The 25,966-nt window shown below is 39.3% G+C and overlaps 1 protein-coding gene across 1 annotated transcript; it reads right to left on the bottom strand.

The window, feature by feature from the left end:
• Positions 1-547: 547 nt before the first annotated feature.
• Positions 548-25,966, bottom strand: LOC106661692. Its single transcript, XM_014385241.2, has 4 exons — positions 25,741-25,966; positions 5,353-5,557; positions 3,036-3,151; positions 548-2,193 (listed from the first exon to the last, which is right to left on the bottom strand). The coding sequence occupies exons 1-4, from the start codon at positions 25,765-25,767 to the stop codon at positions 595-597; spliced, it is 1,947 nt and encodes a 648-aa protein (XP_014240727.1). The 5' UTR covers positions 25,768-25,966; the 3' UTR covers positions 548-594.

Raw genomic sequence — 25,966 nt, 5'->3', positions numbered from 1 at the left:
TTTTGACTGGAATATACCACTTTAACAAGAAATTTTAAAAAATTCAACTGGAAAATATATATACACAAATAAAACCTTAAAAATATGAAAAACAGAAACCTTAAAAAAAATTGTGATCGAACAAATAATTACATTTTTTTTATGTTAGCAACTTTGTTAATAGATACATTTTAAATGCTTAATTTTAACGATTACGATGTTTATTATAGTTATCACACTTTTATAAAAAATAGTTTAATGCATACAATTTTTTATTTATTTACAACTTAGTAATTTCATGTTGAACTGGCCACTTACTGGGTCTGTCTTCACTCGCGGGTTTTTTTGTTTGAGTTATTTAAACGTGTTTCGGCACTAAGCCATCTTCAGTGAGAAACCGACTCGCAGACCAAAACCCATCATCTAATATAGCTTAGTAATTGTATATGTTCAATTGAATAATTAATTTTAATACGCTCAAGATTGGCAATAATATTGATGAAATTTTTTATTTTATTACCTTTTATTAAATTTCATACGGTTTTCAGATACATTGTAAGTTATCTTCTTTTTCTTTTTTATTTACATGACACCCTTTAAAATTCTTTGGATCGATCAGTGGAAAATACCTTGCAAAAGAGGTTTTTTTCTCTGCTCGATTGGTTTGTAAGAATGTTGGTACACGGAGGCCAAACGCCAGTGTTCAGGGTAGTCCATCCCCGTGGTACCGGGCCATAGAGAAAACGGAGGTGCCAGTGTGTTAATCGAATAACTTCTCGCTGCAAAAGGCTTTTTTGGCTTAGGTATTGAAAGCTGCTTTGACGAGGCTTTGGAGCCCGAGCTGTCTACGCGATGGGAATGCGTCCCAGAAGTCGGGACACCTGCTTTAAACGCCATTTTGTAATCGTTTTTGGACTTGGTGTGTGAATCCAGTGGCAATTTCGTCTCACACGCGATGCACGGCCGTGAGAAAAGCATTTTATGTTTGGATTTATTGCTTTCAACGCCTACAGTCGTTAGATTTGGAGAACTCCTGAAGTGTTTTTGTTTTGCGAGCTTGTCCGAATCGAGAGAGGAGATGGAATTCTTGTTCGACTTTTTACTTCCGTTGTCTGAGTTTTTCTGACTCGGTACGTTCGGGTTGTGGTTCTCTTCACAGCCGGCCAGAGAATTCTTGTGGCTGTTGGCGTTCTGGTCCGAACACCTTCCCGAACTGATGGACCTGCGGAATTCCTCGTTGATCTTGTTTTCTTTCCTGGCGATTTCCAGGTTGTTGTTTATGATGTCCATGACGGCGGAAGGGTTGACGGGTTTTTCGCGAGACGGCGGGTTTTCGCTTTCCCAGGCGGGCCTCGCCTTCCTCAACGTTTCTTTCTCCTTTTCCGTCTCCTCCATCTTTTTCGCGATGTCTGTAGGGGACGTCTGTCTGGTCGGAAAAAGAGAAGTGTCTTCTTTCGGTTTGACGATTGTGAACACAGAAGGCGCTATGGAACCGTTGCTGCCGTCGATGTGCGTCGGCCTTTTCGGCTCGTCGTGAGGATTTGCTGGGACGAGGTCCCAGCAGATGGCGAGGTCGATTTCGCCGAGGGACTTGGAGATCCCCGTCTTGGGCCTGTCCGACAATTTGGCCGGGGGGAGTTTATTCGAGGCGGTCTTCGGCCTGTAGACTTTAAGCTTGCTGCATTGTGTCGGCCCAGGGGAGACGAATTTCTTGTGCCCGACCGCCGTCGCTTTAGGCGACTTGTCGATCCCTAGCCCTGGGTACTTTTCGCTTTTCATCTGCATCGATTGGAATATCTGGTCGCTTATCATATCCGGCAGAGGCTGGTGCTTCAAGTTGTCTTGGGCTTGGTCCTTCGCGTACTGGGGGCCGAGGTAGTCGTGACTCGCCCGGGGCGTTGAGTCGCGTTTCGGCGAGTCCCCCCTCGACGACTTGGAGCTTTTCCTCGATTTGGCCGAACTGTGACGGCTTTCGTCGGTCATCGGTGCCTCCACTTTTTTGGGAGGTGTCCCTCTAACACTCTGACTATAGCTTTCAATATCTTCTCTAACTCTTTGCGCCGTGTCGACGATTTTTGTAGTCCTGTCAGCGCCCATCTGAGGGGAATAGTCATTTTCATCCTTCTGGTACGGCTGGTACTCGTTCAACTTCAAGTCCGTATCATCGACTATCGGAATCTCTTTCTTGGACGAGCTGATTCGCTTCTCCTTTCCCTGAAACATTTTTTTGAACCGATCAAGCTTGAAAATTTATAGAACATCAAATATCCAACATCCATCTTTAGCAAAAATTAAACTATTATGTAAAGAGATTGTTTGTTTGTTCTATTTTCAAGAACTTTTTCAAACGTAAATGGTAATAGTTTGTTGAAGCCGAGAAGAGAGGTCAAGAATGAAGTATTTTAGAAAAAACCTTTTTCATTTTTTGCCGCTGTTTCGACTTTATTCCGGTCATCTTCAGGTCAGGTGTATAAGAAATATGCTGATTGGAAAAAATACAATAGATGAAAATGTAAATTTTGAACCAAGTAATTGTCTAAAGTATCTGAATTGTAATTTTTCCAATCAAACTATGTTTTGTTATTTACTCATGCTCTGAAGATGACCCGAATAAGGGTCGAAACGTCGGGGAAAAATGAAAAAGATTTTTTCTAAAATACTTCATTCTTGATTGCTCCTCACGACTTCAACAAATTATTGAATAACAACCGGTCACTAAAAAAACACGCACATAAATGATAAATTATTTTATTAGAAGAAACTACATATATAAATAGAAACATCGATAGGCTAAAATACCTACTTAAACACCAAATAAAATATGCAATTTCTTTCTCCTGGCGTGTTACCAATAATATTTTTGGATACTTAGAAGGAGAATCGATGTTACTATTTATTTTTAACAAGCAATATATGTATGTACTTATGTTCGCAGAAGAAAGAATGGTTTTATAATACATGCATGATCATCTCTATATTTTTGCGTAGATATGCTTAAAAAAGTGGCATCTTAAATTATTTTGGATGTGATTAAGAAGAAAATGTAAAATACGTACAGCGGATGGCAATGGCGGCGTGGAGGTCTTCTCGATGAGCGGTATATGAGATGACCGTTTCTCCCAAGAAGTCAAGTGTTTTTTTCCTGGGGGACGCAGGGTGTTGATGTCCCTAGCTGTAACAAGATAAACATTCTGACTCCGTTCGTATACGGAAGAGAACTATGTGTGCGGTTCGTGAGAATTGCCGGAGATCGGGAAGCGGACCAGGAAGAGCACGCATGCCGCAATGTAATTTTGATGGCGGCATGGCATGCCCTTCCTTCTATCGATTCCGAGACCCAGATGATATAAACAGTCGTAGATTAAGCGATTTGAAAATCCGAACAGTACAATAATAAATAAATATTCGCAATAAACCGGTGCTCAACTGTCATCAATTCGAACACAATTTGTCGATTTTGAAGCAAATTATTAGATTGATTTTTATTTAGTTTGTTTGTATTATGATTTTTTTTACCTACCACCTATGCAATTAATATTGCATCGACGAGAAAGTGAAAACTGACATGATGTGGTTTGAACACTCGGGTCGGTCCATATCTAAGGGGATCCAAAAAGACGTGTATGATTTTCGGGATTTGTAGGATAGGAAAACCGTTGGACTAATTGTGGATGAGGAGTTGATGTTTTTGTTGAAGTCTACTTAATGCCATCAAGTATATATACAGGAGCAGTAAGGATCTTGCTGTAATTCAATATCGGTCCAAGGAGTGTTCTGTAGATATTGAGTTTGCAAGCAAGGCAAGGCAAGCTCTTTGGTAAAGTAACCTAAGAAGTTGCTTTTAGTTTCCGTTATTTCCCTTTCTTATCAAAGGAGCCTTTTTCAGACGAGGCGGCTTGGTTGATTCAACTAAGTTGCCCGGTTGACTCTCAACTTGTTTACTTCGTGTGGAGACGTTTCTCTGTGGTTTCACACCAGGCAACTTGTGGAATCAACCTCTCTTCCCAAAGGGACTATGATGGTAGAACCCGGGGAAGCAGGAGCACTTCTTGTGCTTACTTTTTTGAAAAAAGAGAAGCAAAAAAGGAGGAAACCCAGGAAAGAAAAGTGTGGGTTTATCCGTTGTTATAAAATTAGAAAACGGGCGCTTTCTCTCAAATACTGTTGTTCTACTTCCCTCCAAGCTTCGCTTCTTTTAAGTTTATCACTTTCACACCTCATGTCCCATATCACGGGACTAATACGATTGTCTTCAATGAACTACTCCACATTGAAACTTGCAATTGCAACGCTTTCCACGGTGAACTCAGTTGACTCAACTAGGTGACTGGTGTGAAGGACGAATGCCGAGCAGAATCTTTTGAGTTGAGTCAACCAGTAGGGATGAGAACGTGAGCGGCAAATGTGTCTACTGGCCATCCGCCTGGCAGGACGAATTGACTGCGTGTGAAAGGGTTGGGGCGATTCCCAAACATTTTGCTACCATTCCTTGACACCCGTCCGTTCAACTAGTTGCCTCGTCTAGATAGACAACTAGAGGCCTAAGTGGACTCTACGCTAGAAATTTGACATGGGATTTTCTTGTAGATAGTCTACAGCTGGGTACCCACTATGTTCGCCAACCAGTACCAATCCGCGATCCTGTAACCACTTCAAGTGGAGACGAGGCCGCGAACACGGTCGCTCCGCAGTAGTTTCCCATTGTTCACCCGAACATGGGATTAACATGTCCGAGGTAGTGGCTAGGGCAGAATTATATATTCATCCACTATTTGGCTGAAGATTATAGAGCAAATTTCTATAAAAAGAGAGCTTGACTTCCTGTTGGACCTAAAATCGTATTTTTGGTAGAGTTCGATAAGAACTAGGCATTTTCCTCCGTCCATCCATACTTTTGGAGATGGATGTGTTTGTTGCGGTACACACTATAAACTGCCGCCCACGAAACTCCCCTTTGAGTTCGCCCAAATACCGACAGCAATTGGAACGCTTTCGAATGTTCGCGAATTGTTACACCCTCCGAGAGAAGAAGCGTACACACTAAAGACGATCCTGGTTCGCCACTGGTTCGCGAACATAGTGGGTACGCAGCTTGAAGTACATGCAGATTTACGGAACGTAAAGGTGATGTGGAATTAAATTTTAACCTTCGTTTGCTAAACTGACCGGAATAGGTTTAAATGGTGTTGGATGTTACGACTGGCCTGGTAAGAATCAGGATCAGATGACAGAATGGCTATGTTGATAGTAAAAGTATGGTAATATCAGGAAAAACAGGAATGTATGAATTTGAATAAAAAGAGACTTAGGATGCTCTACTTTAATGAAAATGGGGAGTTAACTAAACCTTAGCCGAACCTGCTGATTGCTTACCCAGTTTTCTGGTAATGCGCTTCGGCAGCTGCCAAGTAGATCTGAAATGGCCCCAGGGCTCTATCCTCGGGACGCCCGGGAGAAGATGACCCCTGTCGTCCGCGATGACCTTAGTGTGACCTCTCCTCGCACGCGGACGCTCATGCGGGTACCACTTGCTGACTTCCCAGTTCCCGAGGCAGTTCGACCTGAAGCTTCTTTCATACTGAAACAATTCAACAATGCGATCATCCGTTCTGATATGCTGAAATAAGTCATTAACTCAAATTAAATATTTAAAAGGCAGCTCGGATTTATAAAGACTAAAAGTCTCAAGCCACGAACGAGATCAAAAGAGTCGGACGATTTACTAAGCAATAAGCCCTGTGCCAAAGACGTTAAAACACAGTTGACAAATTGCCGCGGGTAACGAATATATTTAAACGAATAGTTTGCAAGGAACCGGTAGATTATATATCGGTTTCCTAGCCGCTGTCACGCGAATACAACAAACGACGATGGGGTTGGATTCGAAGTCGCGGCCTTGGCCCAAGATTTAAGATCCATTACACGGTTAATGTGGAAAATATGCCGGGGTCTAATTTATTTAGATGATTTCAAATCGGGTCGTTAGAGAAGTTGTGAGAGAAAAGGACCATAGAACTGACTAAACTTTAATGTAACATATGTGGAAATTCTCACAAACAGGAATGGTTATCATTAACGAAGTCATTAACGTTTAGCAAACATAATTCAGGTAGAGAACATGCTGAAAATGCAACAAACTTTGCTTTCTTAATTTTTCTAATCTAATTTTGTTAAATTCAATGTGTTTAGTGAACTTATTAAAGTTTATGCTTTCTTCTTTATGCTTATTTGAAGATCGTGAGATGCGGTCTGGTGTGACGTAGGTTTTAGAAAAAAATTTTCTTTATCGTGCCAACGTTTCGACCTTTATTAAGATCATCTTCAGGGCTCAAAGTGATCTTCAAATAATCACTAATCACTAACGGTCACTAAACATCACACATTTCTTCTTTACGCTAACTGTATGCAATGTTGTATTCATGTGTTTTTAATTTGTGTGTCGTTAGAATGTAAAACCTGGACTAGTACGAGACAAAAGACGTCTTCCTAATGGACGAACGACAAAAAATACAATACAAAAACGACGAAAAATGGGTAAACAACAAACACAAATACTTCATTAACTGTGTTAAGTATAGAAGTTCACTGACAAGCAAAACATTCCACCCACTTGTAATATGACTTGATTTGTATATATTTTTATATATTAATCTTTTTCACGTTTTTTAACGTTTAATAATTGAGACTTTGTCTAAAAAAGTAAAATAAAAAGTTAAATTGCTAAGGAAAATGAAAAATAACATAAAAAAGAAAAAAAAGACGGACGGATAACGTTTGTTTTAATTAGATTTGTAATTAACATTTCAATTGCATCTCGAAGACGCCTTGGCGTACTTTCTTCCAGCCTGGAAATGTTTCTTTGCTGGAGGTTAGTCCATTCTTCACGAAGAGTACTTTCAAGATCGTTGAATGTATCAGTAAGTGATGGACGTGCTCTTGTGCTCTTATTCGGCTTTTGAGGTTATACCATAAATGTTCGACGGGGTTCAAGTCTGGAGAACGGGCTGGCCAGGTTAAAACCTTGATGTTTTGCTGTTGAAGGTACGTTTGTACTATGCGAGCGACATGTGGACGGGCATTGTCGTGCATTAGAATAGGATTGTCGCTGATTTCATCGAAGATAGGCATCATGTTCCAAAAGTTATGCTGTTGAAAATACGTCTGTACTAGGCGAGCGATGTATGAATGACATTAGAATAGGATTGTCGGTGATTTCATCGAGTATTAAGCGACGCATGGTGTTCCAAAATTTCATCCACATAGCGAGTGGCCGTCAAAGACCCTCCACGAACAACAACCAACTCTGTGCGATTCTTCATGAAATTCCCGCCCACACCATCACTGAGCTTCGTTGAAAAGGTTGGCTCTAGGACAAATTACAATCTTCTCCACACTCTTTCACGCCCATCTGACGATCGTAGAGCAAATCTACATTCATCTGTACGAAGTACAGCAGACCAATCGTCCAAAGACCAAAGGCTGTGTTCTCGAGCAAATCCGAGCTGTGGAAATCTGTGTGTTCTGGTCAATTCTGGTCCTCTTACGGGGTGAAAAGTCCCACCGTCCATCCTGATTTAATCTTCTTCGAGCAGTACGTTCTAAAATTTGGACACCTCAAACTTCCTGGAGCTGATGAATCGCTTGAACAACACTAAGCTGTGGGTTTCGCAAAAATTCTCAAAGTCAAAAAGCGGTCATCCTGTGGTTCTGTTACCCTAAGGCGTCCAGAACCGTGCCTTCTATGGCCCCAGTTTCTTGAAAACGTCTAACGGCGTCTCGCATACCTGATGGATGTAGATGTAGATTGTAATTTCAGGGTATAGTATACTGCGCCCTTTGAGAGCTGTTGTATCCCCCGTGCTCTGCCTAAAGCACATCGGTGAGTCCTATTTCATCAAGAAACTTGATTAATAGGCCCAGTTTCAGTGGTTGTAGTTCTTCTATGGTCTTTCTCCTGCGGGCTAATGTAGCTCCGCAGTTTGTTAGTAAGTGTGTTGGTGTCTCTTCTGCTTCCTTGCAAAATCTACATGTGCCATCTTGGATTATTCCAATTTTCTTTAGATGTCCATTTAATCTACAGTGTCCTGTCAGGAATCCTGTTAGGATTCGCAGTCTATTCCTGCTTCCTTTGATACATTCTGTGATTTCTTTGTTGCCAAAATTGGTTAGAAGATTCTTGGATTGTCTATGCCCAATAAGTGAATTCCAAAGTTCACTCATTTTCTTTTTGTCCTTCTGTCGGAGGTATTCGTTAATAGTGTGGGTTCCTATGCCACAGAAGGGTTCGGGTCCTATCAGCGGTGTGGCAGCCCCTTTTCTTGCAAGGGTGTCCGCTTCCTCGTTGCCTTCTACTCCCATGTGTCCTGGGATCCAGCAGAGGCTAACTTTATTCTGCATACCCAATATGTTTAGTTTGGTTTTGCAGTTCAGCACCATCTTTGAACTAATGGTATTTGAGCTTAGTGCTTTGATGGCTGCTTGGCTATCTGACATGATAGCTATATTCTTGTTTTTGTACCCTCTATTTAGATTGAATTGGATACATCTTTCAATTGCGTGAATCTCAGCTTGGAAGATACTGGTGTGTTTTCCCATGGGTCCTGAGTATTTGGTTCCAGGTCCAGATACTCCTACCCCTGTACCTTCTTGTGTTCTAGATCCATCTGTGTACCAAAGGATGGTGCCTTTTTTGAGGGAGTTATTTCCTTTTCTTTCCCATTCCTTTTTGGTGCCCAGGTGTATTCGGAATTTTTGATTAAATTCAAACCTCCTGTTCATGTCATTTCTTGGAGCCATGAGTGAGGGATGGTTTTTCCACAGTTTGTTTCTGTCTCTCCATTTCAGTTTTATTCCTGTTGGAGGTTTCTCTCTAATAAAGTTGATTATGGTTTTCTGTGCGGTCCTTTCTATCATGTGATGTAGGGGGATTAGTCCCAATATCTTTTCCATGCTAATTGTAGGACATGTTTTCATTGCTCCCGTTATGCAGATGCATGCAAGTCTCTGTATTTTTGTGAGTTCTTTCCTTTTGGTTATTTGTTTCGCTTTATCAGCCCAGGCTATAGCTCCGTATGTAAGTACCTGATGGAACGTCCATCATCAATAAGTGCGACATCTTCTTCAGCACTAAATGGCATTTTTAAGTTTAAAGATTGAAATTAAGAAAACAAAGATGACAACTAAACAGTTTATTGCTTCAGAATTCAAATGAGACTGAATAAACATTTTAAATTCCGTAAAAAGTAAACATTGAAAAATCCTTTATCCTTGTTATGGATAAAGGATTAAGGGTATTTTCCTCTATTTGATATTCCAAATTTAAAACATGCAATATATATATATATATATATATATATATAAACAATGAGACAAATTAAGGGCAGAATATTATTTTATCGAGAAATGAAAAAAAAATTAATGAATGTTTTGCCTATCAGTGTGTATTTTCCCCATGAGCTGAGTTTGAGGAAAAATATCAATTGGGTGGAAATTTTTGCCTTTCACTGTATATTTATTACGTCTGCAGCTGTAATAGTACGATTTGGATATTAAAAGAAAGCAAACTCACCCCAAACCACAATTTCTTACACAATTATAAACAATGTAAACATTCTTGGCAGGTTGAGTTGCACTAGTTATGTTTTAATCTCCATCAATGGTGTAGTATAATTGATGCCCAGGAAATAAATTACACGTTGTGAGTCGTGTGTCGTTTCAATGAGGCGGAAGGGTTGGCCCCTTGGTAATTACAGCGTACCGCAAATGGTCTTCCAGTACATCTGGTCCTCGGGAGGATCGTGTGAACCGTGGAGGGAAAAACAATCAGCGCAAGACGGGATTGTCGGGTCGCGAGGATTCTTCCCAACCCGAATAATTGCGGTACGTGACCCACGGCGGTGAGGGTTAAGCGAATGGATAAACAACAAATCTTTATTACCTCTCATCCCGATTGGATGTGGTCATGCGAGCTTTGACGATATTTCAGCCTCGTTTTCCAGATCCAGTGTAGCCGAACCTCGGATAGATAGCAGTCGGTGAATCAGATCACTTGTTTCAATAGTTTGCGGAATCAATTCAAAAGTTTGCAGACGAAGAAATATAAAGAGCCGTTTCCCGTTCGGTTCATCAGCTTTGAACACGCGAAGTTCGTTAAGTTTTAATTCTAATCTTGTTCACTGCCGTACTAAGTATAAACTGTCTTTCTGAGGCCACCACAATCCAGTTTTAAAGTTGCCAGATATGCTATTACAGACAAACTAATCACAGTCATGTTCGACTTTTATCCCCGTCTTGATATCCGATTTGTGACCAGATACGCTATTTTTAATTAGTTGCTTGGTTTGGTCATAAAATTGTGGCAATATGAAAGACATTTTAATTGTAAATGAATGGAGATGGATAAAAGCTATGGATGGCTAAAAGTATGGATATAAATATTCATCTGAAGAGACCAAAATGATCGGAAACGACGGCATGCAGGTTCATCCCCCTGCAGACCTCTTAAGAGGATATCTCACAATAGAAAGAATGCTTGTCATTCTGTCAGTAAATGATATTTTAGTTGCAGGTAAATGGAGATGGATAAAAGCTATAGCTAGCTAAAAGGATGGATATAAATATTCATCTGAACAGACCAAAATGATCGGAAACGACGGCATGCAGGTTCATCCCCCTGCAGACCTCTTAAGAGGATATCTCACAGTAGAAAGAATGCTTGTCATTCTGTCAGTAAATGATATTTTAGTTGTAGGTGAATGGAGATGGATAAAAGCCTAAATTCCCCTGAAGAGACCAAAATAATCGGAAACGTCGTAATTGCAGGTTCATCCCGCTTCATACCTCTTAAGAGCATATCTCACAATAGAAAAAATGCTTGACATTCTGTCAGTACATGAAGATATTTTAGTTGTAGGCGAATGGAGATGGATAAACCCTAAATTCACCTGAAGAGACCAAAATAATCGGAAACGACGGAAGTGCAGATTCATCCCCCTGCAGACCCGTTAAGAGCATATCTCACAATAGAAAAAGTAGTTGACATTCTTTCAGTACATGATGATATTTTAGTTCTAGGCGAATGGAGGTGGTTAAATGCCTAAATTTATATGACAGACTACGACAGACAAAGAAATAGGCAGTCCAAAATGATCAGAAACGACCGAACTACCGGTTCATACCCTGTTGATCCAGAGAGTCTTAGTGTCTCACAATAAGAAAAGTTGACTTTTATTAAGGACATTGCTATTTAAAATTCTGAGAGTTCTTAAAGTTTTAAAGCCATACATTTAAATTAAATTCAATAAAACGGGAATTCTTAACTAAACACTGGTTTATCAAAGAAACAAAATGCCGTGTTGAACAATAATTTTAAATTAATGTTGAACATAATTATCGCTGGTATTTGTCTGATAGCTCTATAAAAAATGAGCGGAAATAGAGTACCATTCACACCTAGTACTTTCATGTTCGACATCCGTTTTAGGTTAAAACAATCCGTCAAAAAACGGAAATAACACATAAAAAAGGTCGATCTCCTCGTATCGTGCTGCGCATACATTTGAAATAGAAACAATGTCAACAAAAAATTATATAAAGAAAAGAAATTGCCAATTTGTTGAACGAATTGCGTGCAAGGGGAGTTTTCCTTAGAGAAAGTAGATTAAAATGGAAAATTAATAAGAAAAAGGGGGAAAACTGGGGAGGTAGAGACACTCACAGTAACTAGAATAATTACGAAGCCGGGTAGAAAAATAACTTTGGGAGTTAGATGAAAGGCAAATATGCAAATTGTTTTTACTTGATATTTATTTCACGCAGAACTGTTTAATTAAAGTACATAATATGTCATAGTTTAAATAGTGTGTAATTGGCAATATTGGCATTGCAGACTTGTTATTGACTTAAAAAAAAATTTAAAAGATCTTTCCTACATTATTTTATTTCAGGCATTTGATAAGGTTTGGCACCAGGGGGTTCATGTGGAAGCCCAAGAGCATCTACTCTATTCCTGATACGAAAATCATTCTTTACAGACCGACACTTCCAAACTGTCCAAAACACTTTTCTACCCCTTTTATCCGATTCTCGCTGGTGTTCCACAGGGGAGCGTTCTCGCTCCCTTCCTCTAAACCATCTACACGACTGATCCTACTTTCATTTTTACGTTTGCCGATGGCATATACTCACCTCCGATAAATTCCTCGTAACAGCTTCATGCAATTAATGAAATCACTTACACACATTCGAAAAAAAAAAAAAAACTCTCCTTTTATTTCAATAATCTTTTAATCCCCGTTGCGAACCGCATACGATACCCTGGACTGTACTTCGACAAACCACTGGCATCGAATCCTCATACAAGCTCAAACATAAAAATTTAACTACAAGATTCAGACTGCTAAAAAGACTATTTGACATGCGACCCAAACTTACAGTAATAAACAAAAAAGACTGTACACTGCCATGCTAGCCCCACTATGGACATACGGACTCGAACCATTCGCCAAGTGTTCCAATCTTGACAGACTACAAACCACACAATCTAAAATTTTTCGAACAATAGTTCTCCCTTCTAAGTAATTACTAAATTAATTATACACAATTTTTTCGAAATGAAATTTTTTAAATTTTAATTTGTCTATAACTACTATGCTACTTTTATGGTCGACCAAGGGAAACGTGATATCAGTACATATTCATTGGTTTGAGCATGTAGGTCACAAGCTTGATGATTGATTTAGTAAATAATAAAATAATTTTTTGTTGGTATTTGTTGATTCTTCTTTGTTCGACTCCCGTGACACGTATTTAACCCTATCATAACATTGCTTCCGTCTAAGACTAGCCAGATCCCGATACTTCGATTGATTTATGAAGATTTCAGGTTTCTTGTACTGTTTATAAACTTTTGGCTTGAGATAGGACATTTGAGTCCCAATTCGTTGATGTCATTGATTTCTCGCTTCTTTGCATAATTTACACATAACGTACCGGTTGATTCCAAGATTACTGATATGCCCATAGAGTCTGCAGTGCCTCAAACCTGTTCAATACCTCAATATCTCAACCTCAATAGAAACCTGTTCCATTTCTATTGAATCTTACATAAAGATGCTTCCAATGAGGATCCTCAATTCGATTGTTGTAGTTTTTTCTCCATGAGTAGTAGAACGTTCGACTGGCGACCATCCATTTTTTTGTTACGCTGTTGATAATTTTCGCCTCTAGGAGGTCTTGTACGTTCCTGGGGCCAAGTAAAGGGTACTCTGTCAAAAACTAAGTCAGGCTAACTTAGCCTTGAGAGAATTTGCCACAGTTAACCGTCGGGTGTGAGATCAGTTACACTTCGCGGACAGCAGCATGCGAGTCCTATAAGCGAGAATTACTGAATTATGGACGCAAGTATGTTCCAAGTATACTGCTTGCAATTGAGGTCGGACTCGTAGTGGTTCGTGGTGAAGCTCCTTGAGAGTAGCCCAGGAGGTACATAGTGCCTCTTGGACGGTGGTTAGCATTCCACTTAAATAAAAACCGGTGCCGGCCTGTCTGTCGGAAGTGCCTACGCTAAGAGTGCGCCTCCACTCGGGGTTTCGATAGAGCTGCCTTCTCTATCGATCGGGAGTAGCTTCGGCTGCGTAAGTAATTTCGGCTTAGGTAGCCCTTTGCGAGCGGCATACGGTCTGATGCTCAATGCAGGCCCGGCCACTTGGAATGGACAAACGGGGAGCGAGGTTGTCTTAGCCCTTCGGGGCTGAGCTGCCTCTACACCAATGCTGAGGCAGTAACACCATCCTGTCGTATGCGGAGGTGCGCCAGCTCTCATCTTGAGAATCAAAACGTCTGATAAGGCCAGGTGCGGACGTTAAAGATACTCAGAGTCCTTTTTAGGATGACCGAGTATGCGGAAACCTCATGTCCAAACTAAGTTAATCCCTTGCAGTTCAAAACCATACATACTGTTCGACTACCGTGTTTTGACGGCAGCCTGGGTATCTCACATCATTGCTCTCTCTTCATTTTTGAATTAAATACTTCTCGTATTTCGAAATGTTGGCGTACTGGATTTTGGGGCCAAATACCCTGCCCTTGTACTTTGTAACGTTCTAGATCCATCGGAACTTTAAAGTCCTTTACAGGATAATCTTCTTGTCAAACAACTTCCTACACACGTCCTAACATTCCTTCTAACACCTGAAAAGAAAGAGCCTACGCAGTTTTTGACATGGTGTGTAATGAAGTGCATAGTTTTTGGGTGATCTCTTTAATTAAACATAAACCGTTCATTTTGGTCTGCCTATCTTCGCTGATTTGGTCTGTTAGATGTGTTTAGGCATTTCGCCATCTGAAGATGGTGATGGGTTTGTTTTATTTTGTAGTGTCGTTTGTTATACGTGAGACCTTGCTCTTTCAGACTTGTTTCAGGCTAGTCTAAGAGTTTTGGTTTAGTGATCTAAATTCATCTTCCTATGCTAGTAGTGACCGTCCACCTTATAATCCCACTTGATACTACAGAGTATATAAACACTATATCGACTCTCAGAGAAAAACGTCTCGCTTGTCTTCAGTATGGAATCTTCACATATTTTATATTGGTTGCTACAAGATCAGTATCCAATCCCCCCCCCCCCAATGTGGGGAGTCTATAGAGAAGTGCATGGACTCGTTCAGAGTCGATATTGACATGAAGGTAGGACGAGCGTTTAAGCTTAGGCTTCATAATGATTAAATTTGTTATCAGAAGGCAAGCTAGAAACTCTTAACTGCAAGAAAGTGTTGAGGCATTAATTTTTGACGAACAACTAGGTTGATGATGAACCCCTTAGCAAATTTGTACTGGTTTCAACTTAATTTAAGGCGTAGTAACACACGATAAGTTGACTGCGAAGCTCCTTCCTCCCTGTTGTGTATAAAACAGTCCGTGTCATTGTAATTGGCCGGGTCCGGGTTTATATTCAATTAGCCCCGTTGGATCGCACCCTCGGATGAACCTCGAGTGATTAATCACTGCTAAGCCCCGCATTGTTACACGGTGTCCGCCCTCGACGGCTCTTAACGATTCGGAGAAAAACTGAACCACGCCCTCTCCGTTACCAGGAGTAAACAAGAGAAGAAGGACCCCTGCCATCAAATTAACATGAGAATGAGCGGGGGGCAGCTCCGGCCAAATCCCCGATATATAAATGTCACCCCGGGGACAAGTGACTTGGATACCAAATGCTGGTTAAAGGCCGTATCTTCCACCCTACGCGTATTTGTTTCCCATTTCTTTCACATTGGGCCCTCTATTTTTATAGATTATGGTAAATTGGGATTTTACCATTTGTGTTAACGGCTGGTTTAACGATCATTTAAAAACGATTTTCAAAATATCATTAAGGGGTAAAAATAATTCAAAAAAGTTATTCTTTGAATGAAATTGATTGAATTTGACTGAATAAAATATTTTTATTTAAAAGAATTTGTCGATAAAAGCGTATTTCGTGAGAGACAGAGAGAAAGAGAGAGAGAGAGAGAGAGAGAGAGAGAGAGAGAGAGAGAGAGAGAGAGANTCTCAATAAAAGATCGAAACGTTGGCACGATAAAGAAAATGTTTTTCTGAAACCTACATCACACCCGACCGCATCTCACGATATCTGAATTATTACAAAAAAATGAGAGAGAGAAAGTGAGTGAGTGAGAGAGGGAGGAAGTGAGAGAGAAATACTTGAGGAGAAACTTATAAAATTACCAAACACATTTTTGTGACGTGCGAAATATATTGATTTAAGAACTAACAGAGAAAAACCGATAAAACAGAACTGATCTTTTATTATTTAGATGTTTTGTAGCTTACTCGGATCGGCAATTGTCACCCGGGAGAAGAAACCGTCTTGGAAGACGCGTCCAATTTCAATGAGTCAAAACTGCAGGTCGATCCAGGGCGTGAAACCGGGAATTTCACGAAATGAAAATTTAATGGATTGTGTTTCATTATGATAATTTGATGTTTACCTGAGCTAATGGCCGATGGACGTCGCACTGGCTAAATTATCGTGTTATTGTCGTTTCGTACGGCGGGTGAAAGTTTTCTTCGGATTCCACATCTTGTAAATCCTCAAAACTAGTGATTGACGACAGTTTAACATAAGTTACCAGTTGATTTGCATAATTTAGCATGAAAACTCCTTAAACTCCTTGTATCTCAGAAATAGCCTTTCAAAACTATTTTGCCTTATGGAAGGCAATCGAACAAACTTTTATCCATGATTTAATATTGCAGCGTATCTAGATATAAATCAATCCAGGAAAAGTTATTTGTGGTTTATTGTTTTATCGATTTATGCGTTAACGAAAACTGACATATTTCGCAGAGAAACAACCCTTTAGGGCGAATCTATTCGCTATTGGATGATAGAACAAACCATGTCGTTGGTAATGCTTGCAAAACGATTTGTTATGGATAAATGCTGAGCAAACAGGAGACAATCGCCTAGGATTTGTTTTCTGTTTGCCAAGAGCCCATAATTCACTCAGGCCGTTAAAGCTAGGGACGGACGCCCCTCTGCATATCAATTAAAGGCATTACATGTATGAACAGGTGCTGGATGAAGCCACGGCAATCCTCTTGCGATTCACCCCGGTTAAGTCGAGGGTTACCAGTTGGTTATGTTGTCGATTAACAAAACCGATGGCGTTTGGTACTGTTTTTTTGTGAATCTGGACCGGATTGAACATGGATTATGAACAAACCATCACTGACAGGCTATTATAGAATTTAATGTAAACACCAGAGATTATATATTAAAAACAAAAAATCATCAGAATGTTTGAGGTTGAAAGGTTTTATTATTGGAAGGTTGGAGAAACTAATTTAACCAGGAATACCAATAATAAAATACATGCATTAACGGCAAAGGTGCTGGAATAATTGGGTTTTGCACAAGAAAAAATGTTTAGCAATAAATGTTTTTGTAGATCTCAGGCCCAAAGCATAAACTATGTGTAACAATGGTTCTGCCGGTTTTAACTTATGGTTGGGAGTCATGGGTTCAGAACAACAGTTCAGAAGGTGTTGAGAGAGAAGATTCCAGGAATGGTGTAAACCAAACGAAATCGGGCTGGTGGTTGGGTAAAAGCAGAAGAGTAAAAACAGCTGAGAGCAGATGGGCAAAAACATAATCGAGTGACACCAAAAGAGAGGAAAAAGATCAGTAATCGCCACAGTGCGTTTGGCACAAATAATGAATTTTATTAATTTGATTAGCCAGCTGTACTTTCACTTTTACTAGCAATAGCTGATTGGACATATGTTGGACGTTGTATAAATGATAGAGAAAAGGCCGTAAGGACATTGTAAAAACTGAGTCACAATTGATATCGTGGAACTTATAGTTAGTACGTTTCCGATCAATTGGGTATGTGTATCTTCGCTGTTTTGATCCGTCAGACGTTTTAATTTGAGTGCGCGCGATAGTTCAACATTTAACAGATATGTTTGATGTTTAGTAACCGTTAGTTGATGATTATTTGTAGATCGTGAGATGCGGTCTGGTGTGACGTAGGTTTTAGAAAAACATTTTCTTTATTGTGCCAACGTTTCGATCTTTGTTGAGATCATCTTCAGGGCCTGGGATTTTTGAACATTATTTAAATTATACAAATACATGTAGATGTGAAAGAAAAAAAAGCATACACGACATGACACATCTACAGAGAAAACAAACACTTTGAGTGAGTACAAATACTTTGATTGAATCTAAAATTTCTATTATTGTATAAATTCATTTTTTTCCTTTCACATACTAAATGAATTTGTATAATTTAAACAACGTTTATAAATCCCCGGCCCTGAAGATGATCTCAATAAAGATGGAAACGTTGGCACGATAAAGAAAATATTTTTCTGAACCAACGTCACACCAGACCGCATCTCACGATCTCCAACTAATAATTTAACAGATAATTGTTACAAGATAAAAATCTTTTTGTACATCAGTACTAACAAACCCACAACTAAAGATGGCAAAATGTTGAAAAACGTCTGACAAGTTCATAATAGAGAGGATAGACAGATCAAGGATGATTGGAAACAACGAAGCTAAATTGCCATAACTTAAAAAATAAGTATGAATAAGTTGTTATACACTTTTAATAGCCAAATGTACAGTAATCAAATCGAACAGTGCAGAATGTGAGCAAATACTAAAAACGTGATTCGATACGAGCAAATACACGTGTTGAAGACCTTTCCATTTTAGTAGAAAGTATTTCTGTATTTGGTCGTTTCCGATCTTTTTGGTCTGCCAATTCTTACTTTTACTTTGTCAGAAGGCATATCTGGGTTATGAGTTTATGGGATTTTCGATTTTATCATGCTTTTATTTCAAGATTTTATGTTTTCTTTGTATCTGTCTTTTATTTTTCTTTCTGTCTATCGGATATATTTTTCTCCACAGTGGAATGTTATTGCTTGAAAAACTGCCAAATTCATCGCATTGCAGATGTCAAGACAAAATTCAATTTGCTTATATTTCTGTCGCAATAAAGAGGTTTTTATTGAATGACTCCTTGTAGGGATCAATAGTATTGTAGTCAATAGTAGATGATCAACGTTGCGAACAACAAGGGTTCTCTTCTGTTTATAAGAAGGATTGTCCAGATTAATCAGGAGCCTGTTCACAAATTTGGATAACAGAATGGCAAAAAATTAAAGACACGGGTTTAAAAGAAGTGACTATTTGTGGTGTAACGTCGAGATTGGCAATGTATACGACGATTAAGGTATTAAAGTCTGAAATATTTATCTTAATGTTTAGTCGGGAGAATTAAGGTTTCCATTAGAGTCACGACGTCAATCGCAGGCTGCGTGTAGACCGGCATCATCGGTTTCGCATAATTTGCCTTCTTGACAGCGATTTATCAGCGGGTTAGTCAAAGGATCCCGGCTTGTTTGGGTCATGCAATGGATAGAAAATATTCCATTACCGAAGGCCGTTGGGTATTAACCCCAATCCTCGAGCCGCGGTTTCCTTCCACCGGATCGCGAAACCCATCGCGTTTCCTATTTGTCCGGTCGCCGTTCCATGAGGGGGCCTTCCAGCCACGGGGGAGTGATCTCTCTCGAACACGTGTACCGACGACAGAAACAACCCGCCGCCACGTGTCCGACCGCGCGTCAACGAATAATACATTTCTGCTGGAGGACAGCAGCCGTTATCGTATGATCGATCATTACAGCCTTCGTTACACCGAGCAAATCTGTTTTAAATATTATCAGTGACAATTTTTCTCCCTTCTGAGAACTGCTGAAGATTATTGTTGATTATTGATGTTTCAGCCTGTGTAAGCTTAGATATCTGGAATTGACGTAATTGTGAGAAAGAACATTAAAAAAATAGTTACGTAAGGTATTGGTTGAAATGAAAAAGTCATTGTCACGAGCGGGATTCGAACCCACGACCTTCGGCTAAATACGCCGCTGCTCTACTACTTGAGCTATCGTGACTTCCATCCACTCGGATACCAACTTCCCACCTCAACCTCACCTTTTGAATTTTCCCAGCTTTTTGCCATTTTTCAAATGTCGTGTATTCACGATTCGATTCTCGGCGACAAATGAAATGGCCACGGAAGGTCGTGGGTTCCCGAGTCCCGCTCGTGACATTGACTTTTTCATTCAACCAATACCTTACATAACGATTTATTAATTGGAAGAAGTTATTTGGTCAATTAGACCACCAAATATAATCGATTAAAAAAAAAAGTATTGTCATTTTCGCTATATCTCAATAATAAGAAACCACGATATTTGGGAAGCCACGCAAGCCTCTAATACCTTAGCCTTTCGTTATGCAATCTATCTAATTTGTACAATTTCGCTATGACTATGAAACAACATTGTGCTGTATGTAATACCCTCATCCAACCATCTCGGAATCTAAAAGCAAACAATTTTTAGAAATTTTATATGCACGATAATTTTGGGAAGAAACAGTTGTTTTTCTGTTTTATTTTAAAGGCAACTAAATGTGTTTTTCCTTTTAATATTAATGCAGATTAAATTTAGTTGAAAACTACACAATAGTGGGGCGTCGGTGGCCGCAACGGTTTAGGCGTTGACACGGCGCTCATCACTGTAAGGTAAAGGTCCGGGGTTCAAAACCAGCCGCCCTGCATTCGAACTCGACATACTTACAATGGGCTTTTTTCAAAAACAACGGCACCCTGAGGGTTTATTAGCTAGTTTATTTAGCTCTGCTGCTGCGAACCCTTGTAAAAAAAATGTGACGGTTAAACGGCGCAAGTAATAGATAATTCGTGGATGGCCGAAAGCCATTGCAGGTTTACTTTATCCCCAGCCAAAAATTTTTGTTCATTTTTCCAATTTATGATGGTGAAGGAAATAATTTTTTGGTTTGGGTTTGTCAACCCAAAGCAATGAATTTTTGATTACTTCTACAACACAAGAACTACTTACAAATGGGATTTTTTCAAAAACACCAGCACCCTGAGGGTTTATATGATTTATTATATCACTGTAAGGTGAAGGTCCCGGGTTCGAATCCAGCGGCCCTGCATTCGAACTCGACATACTTACAAATGGTTTTTTTTTTTTTTTTCAAAAACATCGTCACCCTGAGGATTTATATGCTCTGCTGCTGCGCACCCTCGTAAAATACAAACAAAAAACTGCACAATAAAATAGAAACGTATTAATCTACAGATTCATCACCTCTCACTCTTCAAATTTTCACAACTCCAGCTATTGTTACATATATGGCTTACATATATGTTATGGCGAATATTATTATTTATTTGACTTTTACCCATTCTAGTTAAAAACCAAATTTTGAGTCCAAAGTTAAAATTTTAGAATGAAAATGGCAAAAAGGAGGGAAAATTCGAACGGTTGTAGGTTAAGATGGAGAGTTGGTGTTCGAGAGGATCGAAGTCGCGACATCTCAAGTGATAGAATAACGGCGTATTTAGCCGAAGGTCGTGGGTTCGAATCCCGCTCGTGACACTGACTTTTTTTATTCCAACGAAGACCTTACTTGAAAAAAATAATTGAAAGATGTAACTAGGCCAATTGACCATTAAAACGTAAATGAGTTAGAATTTTGTTCAAAAAATGAACTAGGCCAATTTCTATTTAGAAAAAGAAAAGCAACAGGCAAACAATTGCTAATAAATAATTGGCATTCTATTTTGTGTCTGGGCGTGATAAATCTTCTTAAGTAAAACTTTTTAAATTGTAAAATATAATAAAAAAACGACTCTGTAAGAAGATCAGTTGTTTACGAAGCTTTCACAATTAAAATAAAGCTCTAAGGAGAGCCACTCACTGCATTAAATTCACGTAATCTAAATTCGTCTAATTTAAACGTGCATAGGAAAAGTAATGCACGATATTGGATTAAGATTTGGATTCATGTAAGCTCGAATCTGCACATGAAATGTTCGTGGATGTATGTGTGTGCACTTATTTTTAGGGACGGTTGTTCAATAATTGGAGTCGTGGTGGTCAGGAATGAAGTATTTTAGAAAACACCTTTGTCCATCTTTTACTTTTATTGGGGTCATATTCAGGGCCTGGGTGAATTACAAAACTCGTTGATTGGAAAGAAAAATACAATACAGACGTAAATATAAATTATGAATCAACTATTTTCGTCGAGATCGTTAGACAGGTGAAAAAAAGAAGACTAAATGCTTTACGCATTTTGTAATAAAATAGGCCCTGATGATAGCACTATAACGTGCCGAAATTTCGGTGAACCCGGCATTTAGTCTTCTTTTTTCATCCGTCTAATGACCTCTACGAAGATTGGAACTCTACATATGAATAAACTATTTCTATGTGGTGCTATTCTTGTAATGTGATGTTTGTTTCATGTGAAATTGTTGTGAAACGTTAATTTATATTCTGCTGTTTTTATATTATTGTGACCTGGTGGGGAACGCGGTAACCTGGAAAATTTCTTATGTACTTATATGCTACGTATACAGAGTTGAGCCTATTTCTTCTCGCAGTTTACCGCCAAGCTTTGTAATTTATCGTAGATTTCTGGCAGGACGTGCTCAAGCACAATTTCTTACGCGCTCTCTATATGGAGCCAAGGGACTGCATCCTCAATCAGGTCGTAACACATCGTGCAACCTTTCTCTGCATGCCGGACACATACATGAACTTTTGGACAAATTAAGTCTTCTATGAGTCAGATCAATGCAAAATATTAATAGCGTAATTCTCATAGTTAATAGATTTTTCTGTGCTAAGGGTTTTTTAGGGTGAGAATAGATTGACCCGTTAAAAAAATTAATAACACTAAGGATCAATCTTGTAAGAAAAGAAACCTAAGAAAAATTAAACCCTTTAAAACAATAGTTATATATAAATTCATAGTTAATGAACAAACTTTCCTAGGCAATTTTTGAAAATTGATATTAGAATTATCATATTTGACGTGAAAAGATTTTGTTTAGTTTGATCATTTTTTTCTTGAAATCCCAAAGATTCCTGCTCCGGTACAATCCTAAGTTTATGACATTTACTTTGTTCTAAGGACCAAAAAAGTAACGGAGTTCTATTTTTATGATATCTATGTATATTCGTATGTCTAATACTCCTACACGGAACGTCGATCATTTTTCGGACTTCTATCATCGCAACACGATGACAAGGAAGCTCGTCCTCTCGTTCATGACTTGCGTGCGAAGTCGACACGTCGCCAATCCCGTTTGTCAGCGAGTAGAAAAAAAAAGGCAAAAGTTGACTCGGCTAGCTCTAAATTCTTCCAAAAAGCGATGACGATTGACACTTAGCTAAAGAATGAAAAAATACAAACCGAGGGTGAATTTTTGAGAGGTAGGTCTTGACTCGGCGAGTCTTGCTTAAACACTGGTGACAGGGGCAAAACGCGGCCCCGCGAGACGGGAGGAATCGATCCGCGGTCACGTGGCTCATTGATGAAAACGGTTCAACTTTTGTCAATTGGGGGAGAAAGCCGGCTTCGCGGCCCCACCGGTGGAAAGTTTATTTTAAGTCGTTTGACATTACTTACTCTCGTCTCGACTGTCTATTGTTTTGACCGGGAAGTTTGATCGAAACCGGCAAACTTTGGAGTGCTTCTTCGGACGAAGTCAACAAGTAACCGAATCTATGTTTAACCCGGTTGCTTGTTGTAAAGCTAAGTTCAGACTTTAAGCAATGTTTGCAATGTTGTGCAACAGCTCAACTTCTTTAAAAGATTTTTGCAAAAGAAGAAAAGCTGTGTTCCTTGCTGCATGGACGATAAGCAGCAGTCCGCTTGTCACTTTGATCAGTAGATTGAAGGAGCATTAGAAGAATATCCTTGATTCAATGTAACCTCCGTCCGTTTATCCTGCGTATTGCGGTCAATACATCTACCAATTTAACCTAAATTCACCTTATGAATCCATTTTTGTCTTTTCATCGTGTTTCTCATATAGGTGCTTGATCCCGTCCACTGTTAAATATTAAGGTCATTATAGTTAAAACCATAGATTAATTTGTAATTATTGATTCATAGTCCTGAGTAATGGGGCTGTATTCCTCGAAAGTTTGACGAAGGAACTGAATGTTTTCTTTCAAATTCCCTGATTTTTAATGTAAAATTCGTCGTTCGATCAACAGTGGATCTCGAATCGACAATATTCATTTCGTCTTAGGATCGAAATAATGGAACATCCTTTGGACTATTTCATGAAAACCGATACTTTTGGGCTTTGTAAGCTCTGGGATTTAAAATTGCGCAATTCTATGATATATTGGTTTAATTAAATTATAATTTTGTTTTGAAAAGGACGAATTTAATTTAGAATTTAGAATTATACCGTGAAAGAACTACATCATCATGATGAGAAAAAACTCCATTGAAGCGACGAAATAGCTGTTCCAATCAACAGCTAAAATAAAAAGTGACGAACTAGGAAAATCAGTTCGTGTTTTGATATCAATTTCTTTTGAGGAAACTGAACTCGAGAAATAGATAATCGATAATGATCCATGATCGTACTAGTTTACACATGGCATGTACTGGTTACATGTCAAATACTCAATTTTGGATGGTGGAGAAATTCTTTCGTTTTAAGGAACTTACATTGTATAAACAACAATCTTCACGACAGTGCAACATCTTTAAAGTTATTTAAAATCTCGTGATCCCGGGCAAAAATAACCCTTACCCTCACGTAACCCCCACGAGAATAAATTCTCCGCGGTATAAATGTAAGCTTTACAAGAAACAAGAGCGTTTTCCCGGCTAAAAATACCCTGTGCTTTTGATCCAAACGGAAATAAACAAGGAAAACCGTCGTAGCTGCATGACTCAGGAGGGATTAGTGACGTTTACATAAATATCAATCACTAAGCTGCACGAAAAGAGAATCCAGATGCATTTTTTCCGTCTGGAATTAGAAAATTAAACCTTAACCATTTTTACCAACGAAATCCTTAAAAAAAATTACTTCGAATGTGGATAAATAAAACCCACCACTGAAGATGGCGAAATGCAGAAAACGGCAGACCGAGACAGCGAAGTGAGACAGGAAAAATAAGGAAACCAGAAAACTTAAAATTAAGTAGTTAAAACATAATGAGAAACCTAAAAATGAGCTTATTCTGCAAGTATACTTATACTAATACACTAGTAAATCGAAATATTATGTTATGACTAAAATCACGGGACTTGTACTGATCTTTGAGGTATCGGGTGGTTTGCAGGTTAGGGCGTAGAAAAAAAAACATTAATTATTGAAAAGTTCTATTGAATTATTCGACTGTGATAAGAAAGACTCAGTAGGGTATTTTCACACAGATTAATGCAAAAACCGGCATTCAAAGGGGCGATTCCTCTTTTATGGCCAGAACAAAAGCGAAAAATACGAAAGATTCATTATGATGACTCCTTACACGCGTCTTGAAAGATTAATCGATACCTTCGCGGGTGTATTATCGTTTTATCACGTTGCTTGTCATGAATTACTGTTTCGTACTACGTTACGTTATTGAGAAATAGCTTTCAGGCTTATTAAAAAAATGGTCTTCCAGCGTAATTAACTGATGACCCTTTTCTGTGCCAGCTGATAAGCTTTTCGGGGTAAACCGTTAAATCCGCAATAAAACCTATTTGGCCGGTTCAAGCTGCCTGCCGTTAATGAATGCCTTGGTCAATTTTAAATCTTCGCCTCTCGTCGTCAATCTTCGTTCCAGGTAACTGTGCAGGTTAAACCAGAGGGTGAACTCTTCCAGAGAGTTTGACATCGGCGGGGTTGACAAATATTTTTCGATTGAAACATTTAATTTGAGTTCTTTTTTATATCTACGGGTGAAGTACTTTGTTATCTAGCGATGTGCCATCATCCTGGTTGCCCTGGTTTGGTCAATCTGCGGCTTTTCGCCACAAAAGCGTTACTGAATATGGCACACCAGGATGACCAGAAACAACCAACCTTCTAGTTTAATTGTGGTGAACTCATTTCTCATTATGTCAAAATTACATAACAAAGTTGGTATATCATTGTGACGATAAAGTTTAATCGTTTGAGGTACAAAAACGATCTCATTAACGGAAACGTTTGACAAAAGATTGTGTTAAATTGAAAGGGAGATGGCCTTGGATCGTCTCGTTTGTAAGAAAGAAAGGGATGAAATAGATTGTAAAGAAAATAATCGATTTTGGAAACACGTTGAGGAGGACGAACACAGAGCGAGGAAGGTCGTGATTTGGTAAACAATCCGTTTTAACGGTTTGGGGTTACCTGATTGGCGTGGAAGTTGAGAGACATTTTGGCTCGGCGGTCACATCCTGAACGGCGATGAAAAGTCGTCCGGGTTGGGTGAAACCTTCTCGGAGGCGCTGGTTGACGACTAGGTCGTCGGAGGTGGAGGCGGGGGCGGCTGGCTGTCCGGAGGCCGGGGCGGCGCGGTTGCCATGGCCGCCGTTTCCCAACAAAGGGCCACCCGGCCCGGCCCTGTTTTGTCAAT

This window comes from Cimex lectularius, unplaced genomic scaffold, assembly GCF_000648675.2.
Source record: "Cimex lectularius strain Harlan isolate CLEC.00 unplaced genomic scaffold, Clec_2.1 scaffold438, whole genome shotgun sequence".
NCBI classification, from domain to species: domain Eukaryota; kingdom Metazoa; phylum Arthropoda; class Insecta; order Hemiptera; family Cimicidae; genus Cimex; species Cimex lectularius.
This window is presented reverse-complemented; position numbering and strand designations above follow the sequence as displayed.